This window comes from Sciurus carolinensis, chromosome 2, assembly GCF_902686445.1.
Source record: "Sciurus carolinensis chromosome 2, mSciCar1.2, whole genome shotgun sequence".
NCBI lineage: Eukaryota > Metazoa > Chordata > Mammalia > Rodentia > Sciuridae > Sciurus > Sciurus carolinensis.
The window spans coordinates 155,877,409-155,894,702 of NC_062214.1; the positions used below are offsets into that span (position 1 = coordinate 155,877,409).

The 17,294-nt window shown below is 34.7% G+C and overlaps 1 protein-coding gene across 1 annotated transcript in view; it reads left to right on the plus strand.

Moving 5' to 3' along the window:
• The window catches only part of Ktn1 (kinectin 1), a 168,620-nt gene that overhangs the window by 25,367 nt on the left and 125,959 nt on the right, over positions 1-17,294 (plus strand). Inside the window, 4 exon segments of the mRNA XM_047539394.1 lie at positions 4,712-5,264; positions 8,536-8,673; positions 10,041-10,211; positions 10,893-11,023. Of these exon segments, the coding sequence (XP_047395350.1) occupies positions 4,742-5,264; positions 8,536-8,673; positions 10,041-10,211; positions 10,893-11,023 (963 nt within the window). The 5' untranslated portion in view covers positions 4,712-4,741.

Consider the following 17,294-nt stretch of genomic DNA (forward strand, 5'->3'; position numbering starts at 1 on the left):
TTATTCACTAAGCACTCATTTTACCTTTTTTTAAAAGAAAAAATCAAAAACAAAAACAAGGAATTGGGCATTTTATTTGAAATATTAAGCAAGTGAGGTTGTACCCATGATGCTGTCACAACTCTTTATTCATCTTTAGTTATCGAACTCATTATATGTAACATGTTTTGATCATAAAGTACAATTTTGAGTTTGACTTTTTAGAACAAATAGCCTTAGTATTTATATTTCTAATAGCTATACTTTGAGTTAATTCTGAAGTTGGATGTTTTATGTCTCCAGTGTTATGTAATGTTGCTATGAATATCCTTATGCCTTTTCTTGCAAATACATTTCTTTTTATAAAGAATCAGGCTTATTGTTTTAAAGTAATGGAAACGTTGTCTTGATTCTTAATGTTTCTGCATTCTGGTTAGACTCCTCTAGATGCAGAATGAAACCCAGGTGAGCTCAAGTGAAGGGGAATTGTATGAAAGGAATTCCATGAAAATCTAAAGACAGGAAACATGATTCCTCCAGTTATGTATGGACCTGGAAAAGAAAACTAGAAAATCATCAGAATCTTTGAGGAAAAATATGTTCCGGACTTCTTGGGGTTTTATGTTGTCATATCTCCCTGAACATTTGCTTCTTTTCTTTTCTATACAGGTAGACATGTTCTGCTTGAACTTAAATTCACTTTCCTAAGACCTAGGTTTGTATATGACTGTAGCTTGCTTCCTTAGGGCTTTCTGACTTTGACTTGACCTCTTCCCCCACTCTCCCCTCCCTGCCCTCGCCACCACATCCTAGTTCTATTTCTCTTCTTCCTCCACCACCACCTCCTGTTACGGCTGCTGCTTCAGCTGTTGATTCTTCAGGGTCTGTGTCTCCCTTAGCCTCTTTTCTTCTCCAAAACTTTAAATATTTTCCTATTCATTGTTCTTTCCAAACTCTCCAGCCAAGTGAACAGGTTCTCTATACTATGGATGCTATGCTTAAAACAAAAGCAACCCTCTTACCCACTCCAAAACTCTGCTTTTTAAAAGTAGACATAATAAAAATGCATGTAATAATTTAAAAATAATTCATGTTAACATGAAATTATCAGGGAGGAACAATTCTGTGTTAGGTTTCTTTTTCTTTTCTTTTTTAAAATTTTAATGTTTGTTTTAGTTGTAGGTGGACATAGTACCCCTATTTTATTTTTATGTTGTGCTAAGTATTGAACCCAGAGCCCTATACATGCTAGGCGAGCACTGTACCACTGAACCACAACACAACCCCAACCCCTAGGTTTCTTTTAGTATTTTGGTGATTCCTTTTTCCCTTCAACTTGTTAAAAACCTTATCTTAGTTAAGGGTTTTGTTAATGCTATTTTAAAAATTGCTTATGAAAATGTGAAATGTTAAATGATGTTTCAGTCATCAAGGTTTATAGCGTGCCTGTTGAACAAACTACTTTGTCCTTAGGATCCATTTCTGTCTCTTTGCAGACTTGGGTCATTGGTGATATAACTTGAGTCAAGCCTTACATTCAATAAATTCAGATTTATTCAACTTAAAAGCACGTTTCCTAGGGTCTAAGATAATTCTCAGGATAAATGGCTCTTCTGTTTAGGTGGAATTTTTTTTTTTTTTCTAATCTTCTTTTTAACTCTTAAGATTGATACCTTAAACTTTAAGAATTTTTAGATTTCTTTGTACATTAAATATGCAAAAACTAACTTGCTTAATCCTAAGTCTGTCCTGGGTTTAATTACATCTGCATTTACACATCTTACCTTTTTTGATAATATATTTTAGAGTACATAAGTATTCAAACCACTTTTATGAGACTTTATACATATATTCTCAGGAATATTGAGATTTAGAACCTAAACATCAACATCATTTTTACTTTGAGATGTATAGCAAAAACTACTGCTTAAGTAAGAGTTATGATATCTATATTCAAGGTAGATATGACTGGGTAGTCAGATCATACCTGTTTACTTCCTGTAACTCTTTGGTTAATGTGAAATTAGGGCTTATGCACTATTGAAGAGAGTAAGCCTTTTTCTTTTTAGCATTTGGATAGGACACTGATGACCAGCCTTACTTTTGCAATATAACTTATTTTTTGCAATAACGGGTGCCTTGAATTAAGGAAAGCATCTACTTTGTTGTATATTTTATTGTCAAAGCTACAACCTAACATTCTGATATTGACTTTATTATAGTTCCATATTCTTGATGTATCCCACCACAACATTATAATGTGCCTTGGTGTGGATCTGTTGTAATTTTTTGCATTTGGCATTCTATAAGCCTCTTGTAGTTGATTTTCCATTTCATTCTTCAGGTTTGGGAGATTTTCTGATATTATTTCATTGAATAGGTTGTTTATTCCTTTGGTTTGTATCTCTGTGTCTTCCTTAATTCTGATAATTCTTAAATTTGGCCTTTTCATGATATCCCATAGTTCTTGGAGGTTCTGTTCATGATTTCTTACCATCTTCTCTGTTGGTAAGCTTTATTTTCAAGATTAAATATTTTGTCTTCATTTTCTGAGATTCTGTCTTCCAAGTGATCTATTCTGTTGGTGATGTGTTCCATTGAGTTTTTTTTTTTTTTTTTTTTTAATTTGGTTTATTATTTCCTTCATTTCAAGGATTTCTGTTTGTTTTTTTTTTCCAGACTCTCTCTTTGTTGAAATGATCTTTTGCTTCCTGCAGTTGCTCTTTCACGGCTTATTGGAGTGATCATTCATTGCCTGCATTTGCTCTTTTCTCATCCTTTGCTTTGCTAATCATTTTAGTTAAGTATATTCTGAACTCCTGACATTTCTTCTACCATGCTGTCGTTGGATTACTATAGAATCTTGGTTTGTTTGAAATACTTTCTTCCCTTGTTTTTTCATGTTGTTCACATTATCTTCCCCTCTAGCAGTGCAGATCTGGGGTATTACAGTTCCCCCTTATAGGCTTATAGTGACCCTGCAGGTTTCCAAAACCTCTTCTTTAAGGGGGAAAATCAATATTAGCAGCACCCAGTACAGACAATATGCAGCCCTAAACCAAGTAGTCCCTATGAAGACATTAATGATGTCATAATAAACAGAGAGGATGAGTTCAATTATTATCTACAGTATAACAAATAGATTTGCAATGAGGTGTGCAATTTCTAATGGAGGACAAAGAGGTTGGGGAGGGGTATAGGATGTAACTCTTAGTGGAATAAGAAAAGAATACATAGTAGTTCTAGAACATGGAAAGAGTGAAAGTGTAATCAAAAGAAGTTGGTTGTTAGCATGAGAAAAGGGAGAAAGAAACTCTGATGAAAGAGGTAAACAAAAGGAAAATAGAGTAAGAAAAATAAAGAAATAAAAACTTAAAAATTTTCAAAAAGGAGAAAAAAAAATCTATACTATAACAGTCATATACTATTAAAACCTCCCAGTCTTCAGTAGCCTGATGCATGAGAGGTACCTGACAGTGAGCTTCCAGGCTTCCCACCAGGCATCTCGGAATGGGATTGGCCCCACCTAAAGATAGCAGCTTCTGCTTCCAGGATAATCCAAGATGGCTACACTGGCTTCCAAACATGTTGGCAAATGGGGAGTTGCAGCACAGGGCATGGACACCAAGTGTGGGGTGTGGTTGGTGGGCTGGGGGTCCTGGAGGCAGGTTGTGGTCAGTCAGGCCGGGAGTCCTACAGGTTCTAGCTGTTGTCCCAAAATGGTGGCAGCCGCATGTAACCAAACCTGTGGGTACTATGACAGTGGGCTTCTAGGCAACAGCAGGCAGTTGTTGATCTGCTGGTGGTCTGCAGGTGGACCTCTGGCAGTGGGTGATGGGTAGGTGAAAGGCAGGCCATGGGCAGGCAAGAGGCAGGCAAATGGGCAAATGGAAGATGATAGGCGGCAGTCAGTGAGCAATCTGCACTCAAAAAGTCGTCAATATGCTGGCAGACTGCAGATGATTGAGGTGGACAAATGGGGTAAACAGCAGGGGATAGATGAGCAGCAAAGACTACCTCACAGAGAAACAGATTTTCCTCTGCTTGAAACCCGAGTTAGGGAGTGATGAACACAGCCTCTCTCTAGTCTGCCATCTTGGATCCTCCCACCACAACATGAAGCTTTTAGTAACAGAATAAAGAGAAGAATGGAGGAACTTTAGAGGGAAATGAGAGGGAGAGGAGTATAAAAATGGAATGAGACAAACATCATTACCCTATGTACATGTATGATTCCACGAATGGTATGAATCTACATTGTGCACAACCATAGAAACAAAATGATGTACCCCATTTGTGTACAGTGAATCAAAATAGTCTGTAAAAAATAAAACAATAAATTAAAAAAATGGGGTGAGAGTGTAGCTCAGTGGTAGAGCACATACTGTGCAGGAGACTCTGGATTGAATCCTTAGCATCACAAATAACCCCCTCCCCTAACAAATTAAAAATGATATTTGGGAGAAAAAAATTTCAGTTTCCTCCCATTAGGATCTTTTCACATGATTAACAAATGGAAGGATCTACTATAAACGATCTTTTCTAGGTACCTCACATTTCTTTTTGTAGTCAGAATTGTAGTTGGCTGAGTAACCAAGTACGTGATTTAAATAGCTAACTTGTTTACAGTGTTTAGATTTGTAGATCTGAAATGCCATTTGAAAGAGCAGGGGTTTTGTAAATTTAATTTTTTATGAGACTGACTGGGCTCGTTTTGTTTTTGTCCATTTAGGTTTTATAGGTTCACATTAATAAAAGCACCATGGAGTTTTATGAGTCAACATATTTTATTGTCCTTATTCCTTCAGTAGTTATTACGGTAATTTTCCTCTTCTTCTGGCTTTTCATGAAAGAAACATTATATGATGAAGTTCTTGCAAAACAGAAAAGAGAACAAAAGCTTATTCCTACAAAACCAGATAAAAAGAAGGCAGAGAAGAAAAAGAATAAAAAGAAAGAAATCCAGAATGGAAACCTCCATGAATCTGATTCAGAGAGTGTACCTCGAGACTTTAAATTGTCTGATGCTTTGGCTGTAGAAGATGAGCAAGTTGTACCTGTTCCATTGAATGTGGTTGAAACTTCAAGTAGTGTTAGAGAAAGAAAGAAGAAGGAAAAGAAACAAAAACCTTCACTTGAAGAGCAAGTCATCAAAGAAAGTGATGTATCAAAGTTACCTGGCAAAAAAGTAGAACCTGTCCCAGTTACAAAACAACCCACCCTGCCCTCTGAAGCAGCTGCCTCAAAGAAGAAACCAGGGCAGAAGAAGTCTAAAAATGGAAGCGGTATTGTAATATATTTAACTTTGTTGCATGATTGTATTGAGTCTGAACCAAAGATTATTCTTTTCACTGCATGTTTGCCTTCATTAACATTAATTACTATTAGAAATTAGTGTGATCATAAAATAGCATTTTAAAATTCTTATGAGTATAGAAAAGACCTTTAATGGAAATTTTTAAATTTGACTTTGGTTGTTTATTAAAACCACAAAAGGCTTATAATTGTCAGCATTTGGAAATGTCTACATTTATTTTAACCAGCACTTTGTAATCAGTGTGATAAGAAGTCAGGATGAAAAGATCGTTTTTTATCATATATTAATTATGCAAACATTTATTACATGTCTGTTTTACACTAGGTATTGTACTAGGTGCTGGGGCTGCGGAGGTGAATAGTGCATTTTCCAGGTAGTCACATGCTAGCTGTAGACACAAACATAAATAGGTTATTATAAATAAAAAGTTTATTATACTAGTCTAGGTACGTCTTAACCAGTGTCAGAATTCTAAGGCAAACCATTTACAGCAAGTAGTATGGAAATTAATTTTAAACTTTGAATAAATGCTAGCTAGGATTGGGGTAAAATAGGGTTATTATTGGGTATGATCAGTTCTTCGTATCCATGATTCCATATCCTCAGATTCAGTCAACTGTGGAGTGAAAATATTAGAAAAATATTCCATCTGTATTGAACATGTATGGACTTTTTTCCCTTGTCATTCAAATATTCCCTAAACAATGCAATATTACAACAACAATTTATAGTATTTGTATTGTATTAGGTATTCTGCATAAGCTAGAGAAGATTTAAACCTGTGTGGGAGGATATGCATAGGTGATGTGTTAATACTATGCCATTTTATGTAAAGGACTTGAGCTTTTGCAGATTTTGGTATTGGACAGGGGTTCTTGAACCAGTCCTCCATGGATATCAAGGAAGTTATACAGTAGAAAGAACTTGAGAAATGGGAAGCATGGAACTGAAAACAGTTTGCTTGTCATTTGTGTATCTTAAAAGAATATTATATTAAATTGGTTTTATTGGATTTTAAGTATTTGCTTGCCAGCTATGACCAACCACAGTACTAGAGAAATACTATATCTTTTAGTGAGGGAAGGACATGTAAGCCAGTATCAAAATGTGTTTTACGAAGGAAATGTATAGAAGAATACAGAAGCCAAAGCAACTGTTACTTATAGGAAGTAAAGGAGGGTAAGTCTTCAGAGAGGAGTCAGTGTTTAGCTGGGTCTTCAGTATACATCACTTCATCAAGAAATAGTGAGTCTCATACCACATTGACAGCATTATTATGTGTAAGGTCACAGAGGTACAAGATTATAATATATTGTTGAGCCTTGAAATAGGAGGTAGAGAGCAAAGCTGAAAAGATAGCAGTAACTGTGATTATATCATGGTGATTTTTTGTAAACTGTCCCAGGAGCTGAGACTTCTTAGGATAGCCATTGTTGAAGATTTTTAAGCAAGTTAGTTACATGGTCAGATTTATATTTTAGAAAGATTTCTTTGGCAGAACTTGTGAGAACAGATTTCATGGGGCAGTAGGCAAACTACTTAAGAGGTTTTACTTTTCCAACGTTAACATGTGAACTGTGGTAGAAGAAATAGAAAGTAGAGAGGTATACAAAGGAAGAATGACATTACTGACCTCATTATATAGGTGTCTGGCAGATAAAGGAGACAGGATCAAAGCTGATCTGCCAAGTTCTGAGTTAGTTCAGGGTAGGCAAACTGTAATCTGGTTAAATATGGCCTTCTTCCCGTTTTGTTGTGGTCTGTGAGCCAAGAATAGTTTTGTTATTTTTTTCCTTTTGTGATGGTGGGTGTTGAACCCAGGGCCTCATGCATCCTAGGTAAGTACTCAACCACTGAGCTACCAAGTTGTTTTTACATGTTAAATGGTTGGAAAAAAAATCAAAGGAAGAATCATACTGAGAAAGGTAGAAATTATGAATCAAACATTAGTGTCCATATAGTTTTTTTTTTTTTTTTTTAGCACATTTACCTACATCTGTGACTAGTTTTGCAGTGATGGCAGACTTAAACACTTATGACAGAATCTGAATGACTTGCTACAAAGCCTAAAGTATTTACTATCTGGCCCTTGACAGAAAAAGTTTTCCAACCCTACACTGGTACATGGTTCTTAGCACTAAGAGAGGGAATGTTGGAGACTTTGATATGAATGGAAAGGAGAATGCTTTTAGTTTATGGTTCAAGTGTATATGTCGGCTAGTAGGGTGTGTAAGTGAGGGTAAGGCTATACAATACATTTAGAAGCCTTGAGCATGATGGTAGTAGTTAAAGTCATGGGTATAGATAAGATCATCCAGGGGAAGTATTTAAATTGAAGGTATTGAGAAGCAGTTCACAAAGGAGTATTATGAGTGGAAGAATAATTATTGGAGCTGATAGAGAATTTTTTTTTAATTATAGTAAAATACATATAGTATAAATCCTGCCATTTTAACCATTTTTAAGTTTGCAGTTTTGTAGTGTTAAGTAGATTCACATTTGTGTAATCACCACCAGCCATCTCTAGAACTCTTTCATCTTCTCTAGCTGAGGCTCTTGACCTGATCCATTTAACACAATTCCCCACTTTCCCCACTCTGGAAACCACCTTTCTACTTTCTGTCCTATGAGTCTTTAGGAAGTTCAAGTTAGTGGAATTATAAAATTTTTATCCTTTTGTGATAGGCTTATTTCACTTAGCATAATGGAAAGGAATTTTAAGAAAAAGGTGAAGACAACAATGAAATGTTCAGGAGTAATCAAATAAGGACTAATGATTATTATATGTAGAGTATGGCATTTGGAACACTGGGTACCTCAGTTAATCTTTCATGGAAAGGAAGAGCTAAAAACCAGGTTGCAGTTTGTTGGAAGATGATGGGTAGAAAAAGAAGTACAGACTATTCTTTTGTCAGTATAGAAGGGAATGGGTGTGGGAGACTGGGAATTACAGTAGTAGTGAATTTTATATTTGAAAATGATAGAGACTTGACCATGCCACAGGCTAAGATAGGGAATGGCTCTGGAATGGGATATAAAAGAAGAGGAAAGTATATTGAAGAGCTGATGTAGTGGAGTAAGAATGCTGGAATGAAAAATTAATGGTAAGAGCATTAAAATTTTTATTAGATTTTAAGATTTTATTGGTAAAGCATTCTAGAAATTATTCATTAATGATTGCATTGTTTGTGATGTGGTCATTGTTTGCTATGATGATTTTCTTTTTCTGTTTGATAAAGATGACCAGGATAAAAAGGTGGAAGCTCTCATGGCACCTTCAAAAAAGCAAGAACTATTACCCCTCCATCAGGAGACTAAACAAGAAAGTGGATCAGGAAAGAAGAAGACTTCATCAAAGAAGCAGAAGACAGAAAATGGTGAAATATGTAGATACATGTTTTATAAAGTATGCTAATTCTAGAGAAGTTCATTAGCATGCTGAAGCATGCTCTTTACCTCAGTGTATTATATGCTACAACAAATGTAATTCTAATACAAGTCCGAAATTCTCTGGCCTGTGGCTTTGCATTGCTTTGATAGATGGGTCTAGTATAAGTTTGTGATGAAAAATGTCTGAAATTTAAAAAGAGAACTATCTGTAAATGTTCTCATTCTTGGTTTTGAAAAATAGTAGCATATAAACTTGTATAGACAAAAAATATTCCTGAAATATTTGTACTTTTTAATATCACTTAAGATAATAGTTGAGGACATTTGCTAGCTCTGGCATTACCTTGTGTTCCCTATTTCCTAAACAAAATTTGTATGTGCATATATGAGAAACATAATTAAAAGTGACAGAGCAATCTTAGGGTTTCTGAAATTTTCAGGGAAAACTTGACTATTAAATATATATATATATATATAGATTAAACAACAACAATTGCCAAATAATATTAGACTGTGATATCAACTAGTACTAGAAAATAGTAAATTTGGAATGTGAAGAGATGAATTTCTATTCGCATTAAAATTAGGACATCTCAAACAACAGGTGGAAGGGAAATATTACCTGAATATATTTGATAAAATTAAACGTGATCAATTTTAAATAAAAAAGGATTACAGTACATGAAAGATCTTTTTTTCAGAGGTAGGAATATAGATTTCCATCTGCATGTAGAAGTCTGGATCTCTAACCAGTAGATGTCAGGCTTAATGATTAAACTCTTATTCCTCACATTAAATAAGAACTAAATAAAGAGGCTTCCTTCCTTCACTTTTAATGTTATTCTGGAAGTTTGGCAAGTGTTGTAAGAAGTGCTGTGGAAATTAGAAACAACTTTTAGAATTGAGAAGCTATGTGCAAGGAACAATGATAGTGATTTTTGTATTTAGTTTGGGAAAGGAATTAAAATTATCAATTGCAATAAATTCAGTAAATTATCAGCATAAATAAAATTTAAGTTTTTCATGAGCACTAATTAAATGTGAATAAATTCTTATGTTAAAAAAGACAAAAGAGAACTAAGAGTGTCTAAGAAATATTGGATACTATTATAGGAGGTGCACTATCCATTTTAGAATTCAAAAGTGTTCTACAAAACAAGAATATTTTGTAAGAATATTGAGTTCGTACAATTAGTGTTTTATTTGTTAAATAATGATTTAAATTGAACTAATATTAGAGATTTGAAAATAACTACATTTATCATTAAATTTAAGGGTATTTATTTGCATGTTGTTTAATCATTGTTTTTAAAAACCCAAAGTAATTATGATTTTGTTGAACTTAATATTGCAGTCTTGGTGGATGAACCCCTTATTCATGCAACTACTTATATTCCTTTGATGGATAATACTAACTCAAATCTTGTGGTAGATAAGAGAGAAGTTATTGATCTGATTAAATCTGACCAAGTAGAAGGAATCCAGAAATCTGGGGCTAAAAAATTGAAGATTGAAACTGACAAAGGTAATATAATATAATTAATTACATTGTAATGTTATATTTTTGAGTCATTATGGAGTTAAGTACATTTTCTCATAGAATCAGTGTGTTGCAAAAGACCAATAGAACTCTTGTAGTAAAAGATCATTTGGTAGTCTTCAGTCTTCTAGTCTGTCTTTCTCAATGTTTTAGGCCTGGACACTGGAATTAGACTTGCTCAACATCTCCCTGCTGTTTTGCTATCTGGTGACTTTTCCCTGCTACTGTTATCTTTTGTGAGATTTCTAGGCTAATTGGGATGGGTGAATAAAGGAGATTTTTAATGTGGATTGTTCTAATGTCAGGATTCCTTGCATATATTTGGTCTTTGTTGAATCAGATTTCACTTTTACAATTTGGAACTCATTTTCTCAGTATTGTTAAATGCAAATATTATGAATATATGTAAAACAGATACTAGCATACACTAGATGCTTAAATGATTTCTTTAAAAAGAGCGTGCTGGCATTTTAGAGCAAATTTTTAGTTAGTGTAATTTTTCCATAGTACAAATGATACACACTTTTTTTTCCCTGTTAATATTTATGATTATTTAAAGTATAAATTATTTTCTGGGTCATGAATTCTTGATGTTTACCTTTGTTGAAGTTATTGCTTTTGTCTTCTATGCCAATTGCTTTCTTTCTTTTTCTTTTTTCTTAAAAGAAAATGCTGAAGTGAAATTTAAAGATTTTCTTCTGTCCTTGAAGACTATGATGTTTTCTGAAGATGAGGCTCTTTGTGTTGTAGACTTGCTGAAAGAAAAATCTGGTGTGTTACAGGATGCTTTAAAGAAGGTAGGTGTGTTTATTGATTATGGGCACATTTGTGAGCAGTAATTAGAAGTTCATCCAGCAGTACTTAACCAAAGCAATTAATTATTTTCTACTTCCATTCTTAATACCCTAAGCTGCATTGTCACATCTAAATTTTGGAATGTCTTCAGAAATTATTTCATAAATTCGTGTTAATCAGTGTGCTTATTTAGTAAAACATCTTTTATATCAACTGGCAACAAAAAGCCAGTTGCTTAAAATAAATAAGGTGATTTTAATTGCTTTAAAGTCATTTGTCTAAGCTATATAATGCTTTGCTCTGTCTAGAAGTGTTGAAGTCAAGATCAGATGATTTTTGGACAGCATGTATGGAATGTTTTTGTGATTGAAGATAGTGCATTCAAAGAAATCTAGGGGCCTTTGTTGTTTTAGTGTGCACATTTGTGGGTAGGTAGTATTCCCTTTCAAAAATAAGTTATTTGCATTGTAGAATTACTGCTATGAATGATAATTTTAAAATAAAAACCCCAAATGAAACAAAACCCTATGGAGTTAACATTATTTTTTACAGATATGCTTATCATAATCTCATGTGTAGTATGTCATACTGGTAAAAGTGACAAGTTTTCAAGTGTTATCTTACATAACATAAGATGACATAGTGTCTGGTATTCAGTTAGGTGGTTGACTAAACTCTCTTTGTTCTGAAAACATAGTGTACACATACATGGACACTCTGCCTGTCTTCTTACCTTCTTTAAAACCTTGAGTGGTTTAATTTTTTTTCTTTAAAATAAGGACCACTGTAGTCAGTCATCATCTCTCAACCTGATTACCTACAGTAGTATACAAATTGATGTTTCTGCTTTTCCTCTTAGCCCTCTGTTTTTCCCATATATCTGCAATGTGACTTTTAAGAGGTAAATCAGGTTACCTACTCACTGCTTTAAAAACCCTTTGGTGCTTTTCTCCTTGCACTTAAGCGTATAATCCTAATTTCTTAACAGGCCTATGTCTACTTTTCTCTACAACCTCATCTAGCAACATTTTCCCTGTCACCTCACTGCTCATTCCGTTTTATCTGTACAAGGTCTCTTTTGTGTCTTCTAACATGCCACATTTTTTCTTGTTTTCCCCCTTCCCCAGTTTTTTCTCATGCTTAATTCCTCTTTCAAGTCTTCACCTTAATATCATTTTCTCATATAAACCTAACCAGACTTTGCAGTATAAATTGTTCTCCCTGCTCTTTGCTCTCATAACTGGACTTTTCTTGTCATAGCATTAGCATTCTCTTCATTCTTCCAAGTATCTGTTAACAGTGCGTTTTATAAGTCTGGCATTGTACAGTGTAGTATGCTGGTTAGACGTCTGCATGTGATGACAGCAGTGGTTCAGAGTAAGCAGGTGTTTGAGGGCAAGTCAGTAAATGGTAACTCTGTGTGACTTTGATTACAAAGCCAGATTTTTTGTTTCTGTTTTTGGCAAGGAACTTTCTTGATATTTTTGTTTGAAGAATTTGTTCTTTGGTTTACTGTATTATAAGTGGTGAGTACCTCTCTAAAGAGTTCTTAGTTATTTGTGGGATTGGGAAATGCTCCTAGCAAGAGAAAGCCTCCAAGTTAAGTTATTATGTTACTCCCTAGCTGTTTAAAATTACTGCCTTTTAAAATTAAAAACAGTGCTTTAAGAGTTTCTCTTTTTTCTAAAGATGTTGATGGTGACTTATGGGCATAAGAGTAGTTATTTTATTGTCTGAGACAATTTTGAACTGTAAAGATTGAATGATAAGTCAGATTACCCTTGATTTCTATTTTCAGTAGGTCTAGAAAGAAGTTGTGAAAGATAACATTTAACATAGGGCAGGTGTTTTGAGTGTTCACATTATCCCTGCCCTCTTCCTTGGAGCTATTTGGCCTTAGATTAAAATCTTGCTTGGTTTCTTATAAGGTGGTTTTGTTCTCTACTGAAGGGATTCTGCTTTTATAGGCCTCCTATATCTGAGAAAGTCGAGGTAAGTTTAAGTTCTCCCTTTTCCTGCCATGGAAACTAAGCTGTGGTCAGACTTTTTACGATTTCAGAGTCCCAGAGGTAAATGGATCCTCACACCTAATTGAGAGCATTTCAGAGCAAAGGGAACATTAAGTGCAGAGGCACTGGCATAGGACAGAGGGAAGTTAGAGATCTTGCAGTGATGAAGAGTTAATGACTCTTTTCTCATTAGAGTAACTGAATAGGTGTGGCAACAGTGGCATTTGTGAGTAGTTTATAGAGGAAGAGAAAGTAAAGGATCATGGAATTTTAGAAAGTTATTAGACATCTCATGTGCCATTTAGGTGGACATAATTTATTTCACAACTGAATTTCTATTTTTCTTTTTTTAAATTCATTTTTATTGTAAACAAATGGGATACATCTTATTTCTCTGTTTGTACATGAAGTAGAGGCATACCATTTGTGTAATCATACATTTACATAGGGTAATAGTTTTTGATTCGTTCTGTTATTTTTTTTCTCTCCCCCCACCCCTCCCACCCCTCTTATCCCTCTTGTCCCTTCCTCCATTCTTGCCCCCTTCCCCCATTCTTGCCCCCTTCCCACCCCCTGTGTCATCATCCGCTTATCAGTGAGATCATTCGTCCTTTGGTTTTTTTTTTTTTTTTTTTTTTGCGGTGCTGGGGATTGAACTCAGGGCCTTAGCGCTTGCGAGGCGAGCACTCTACCAACTGAGCTATCTCCCCAGCCCCGTCCTTTGGTATTTTGAGATTGCCTTATCTCACTTAGCATGATATTCTCCAACTGCATCCATTTGCCTGCAAATGCCATAATTTTATTATTCTTTATGGCTGAGTAATATTCCATGGTGTGTATGTGTGTGTATGTATGTGTGTGTATGTATATATGTGTGTGTGTATGTATATATATATACATACACACACACACCACAGTTTCTTTATCCATTCATCAATTGAGGGTCATCTAGATTGGTTCCACAATCTGGCTATTGTGAATTGAGCAGCTGTGAACATTGTTGTGGCTGTATCTCTGTAGTATGCTGATTTTAAGTCCTTTGGGTGTAGGCTGAGGAGTGGGATAGCTGGGTCAAATGGTGGATTCATTCCAAGTTTTCTGAGGAATCTCCATACTGCTTTCCAGAGTGGCTACACTAATTTGCAGCCTCACCAGCAATGTATGAGTGTACCTTTTTCCCCACATCCTCTCCAACATCTGTTGTTGCTTGTATTCTTGATAGTCGCCATTCTGATTGGGGTGAGATGGAATCTTAGGGTAGTTTTGATTTGCATTTCTCTTATTACTAGAGATGTTGAACATTTTCTCATATGTTTGTTGATTGCTTGTAGATCTTCTTCTGTGAAGTGTCTGTTCATATCCTTAGCCCATTTGTTGATTGGGTTATTTGTATTCTTCATGTAGTTTTTTGAGTTCTTTATATATTGTGGAAATTAGTGCTCTATCTGAAGTATGAGTGGCAAAGATTTTCTCCCACTCTGTAGGCTTTCTCTTCACATTGCTGACAGTTTCCTTTGCTGAGAGAAAGCTATTTAGTTTGAATCTGTTCCAGTTATTGATTCTTGCTTTTATTTCTTTTGCTATGGGAGTCCTGATCCTAAGCCAATAAGTTGAAGATTTGAACATATTTTTCTTCTATAAGATGCAGGGTCTCTTGTCTGATTTCAAGGTCCTTGATCCATTGTGAGTTGATTTTTGTACAGGGTGAGAGATAGGGGTTTAGTTTCATTTTGTTACATACGGATTTCCAGTTTTCCCAGCACCTTTTGTTGAAGAGGCTATCTTTTCTCCATTGCATATTTTTGGCACCTTTGTCTAGTATGAGAAAATTGTATTTATTTGGGTTTGTGTCCGTGTCCTCTATTTTGTACCATTGATCTACCTGTCTATTTTGGTGCCAATACCATGCTGTTTTTGTTACTATTGCTTTGTAGTAGAGTTGAAGGTCTGGTATTGCAATACCCCCTGCTTCACTCTTCCTGCTAAGGATTGCCTTAGCTATTCTGGGTTTCTTCTTCTTCCAGATGAATTTCATGATTGCTTGTTCTATTTCTGTAAGGTACGTCATTGGGATTTTAATTGGAATTGCATTGAATCTGTATAGCCCTTTTGGTAGTATGGCCATTTTGACAATATTAATTCTGCCTATCCAAGAACATGGGAGATCTTTCCATCTTCTAAGTTTTTTTTTAATTTCTTTCTTTAGTGTTCTGTAGTTCTCATTGTAGAGGTTTTTCACCTCTTTTGTTAGATTGATTCCCAAGTATTTCATTTTTTTCGAAGCTATTGTGAATGGGGTAGTTTTCCTAACTTCTCTTTCTGAAGATTCATCACTTATGTATAAAAATGCATTGGATTTATGAGCATTAATTTTATATCCTGCTACTTTACTGAATTCACTTATGAGTTCTAAAAGTTTTCTGGTGGAATTTTCTGGTTCCTCTAAATATATAATCATGTCATCAGTAAATTTCTATTTTTCTGAAGTTGAAGAAAGGTTTCCGTGGGAGTGATTTGATACAGTTCACTATTACTAGTAGTACACATGGATCTGGAAAGCGATGAAAGCTCAAGAAGGAACCCTAGGAAATGCCAGGCATTTAAAGGGCCAGGGAAGTTACCACAAAGGATACTGAAGAGGAGCAGGAGGAGAAACACCAGGAGATGGTGGGATCTCAGAAACTTAGGGAAGATAAGAGTTTGGGGATGGGAGTGTCAACAGTGATGCATGCTTTAGAGAGACCAAGGAAGATAAAGCTTGAAAAACTGGGTTTGATATACTTAGAGAAAGCAGTTTCATTTCAGTACTAGACTATATAACTGACAAATGAATGGGAAAGGGTGACAGTGTGTCTACTATGAGTAACCTTACCTGGGAAGGGAAAAGCAGAGTGAAAACTAGAATGATTGCAGAATTGGAGAGGAGATATTGTTTTGTGTGTGTGTATGTGTCCTTGTGTTTATGTTGCAAGACGCTTGTATTTTACGTGTAGAGTGTAGGTTAATATCCTGGGCTGTAGAGTCAAGTTTTCTTGAATTCACATCTGAGCTCTGTCACTTTAGACTTTATGACTTTGGATAAGTCAATGCCTCTATTTCTTTGTCTCTAAAATGAGAATGATAATCAGGCTTTGAGAATTAAGTGAGGTAATGCTTGTTTAGGTGCTTGTTTCTAGCATATAGTAACTGCTTAATAATTGTTAATGTGATTATTAAGAAAATATTTGATTATTATTTTTAGCTTTGATATTTAAATATACTTGCTTCAATTATATAAATTTTTAACTTTAAACTATTAAGAGTTTTGACCCTATGCTATATAACAGGAGGAACTTCTGTTTATACTCATTTTTCCCTACCTTCTCTCCTCCTTCCTCCTTGATATTTATATTTGTTAATTGTAGTATTTCCATTTGTCGGTTACTTCATAATATTTAACATCTACCCTGATTATAATTTCCATGCTTTAGTCTTAATTCTGTAGGTCAGTGGTAGCTAAATACCAGTTATTTTGTTACAGCTTTTTAACTCTTCTTTAGATTGGATAAAGTTGTTTTTCTGGAGTTTCTTCAAAAAGATCTCATGGAAACTCTTATTTCCAAAATTTTGTCAAGTTAAGATGTTTCTTTATTGTTTTGTGCTTGATGATAGTTTGGTGGGGTATAACATTCCTGCATTTCACTCTGTCACCTTGAAAATTTTTTAATGGATTTATTATTTTACTGTTTTCCATATTCATATTACCAGGTATAGATCTGAGGCTGGCCTGAATTTTGTGACTTTTTCATTTATTTTTTTGTCAAACTGCACTCTGAAAATAAAAACATTTTTTGGGTAATCAACAGTGTTTATTTATTGGATTTTCTTATTGCTGTACTATAAAAACATCGGGGGAGTCAGTTTCTTGGAAGTTCATCAGTAATTTAACTATAATATGACTTGACATTGACCTATCAGTTTTCTCTTTCGTATGGCTTACCTTTCTAGTTACTAAATTCAAGTAAACCATAATTACGAGAAAGTTTTCTATGCTGTCATTGAAATAATTGAAATCATTTGTGTCAGTTAAGCACATGGTCTCCTTTGCCTATCTTCCTTATCTTGCTTATCTTTAAAAAACCAAAACATTACATAACCAAAGAAAACTTCATTTCTCCTTTTTATTTGCTTGTATCCACTTTGGACTCTGTGAGCATTACTATTTTCAGTTGCATGTTCATTTCAGTTTGTTGTGTTAATTTAATCATTTCTTGGATGTTGTTAC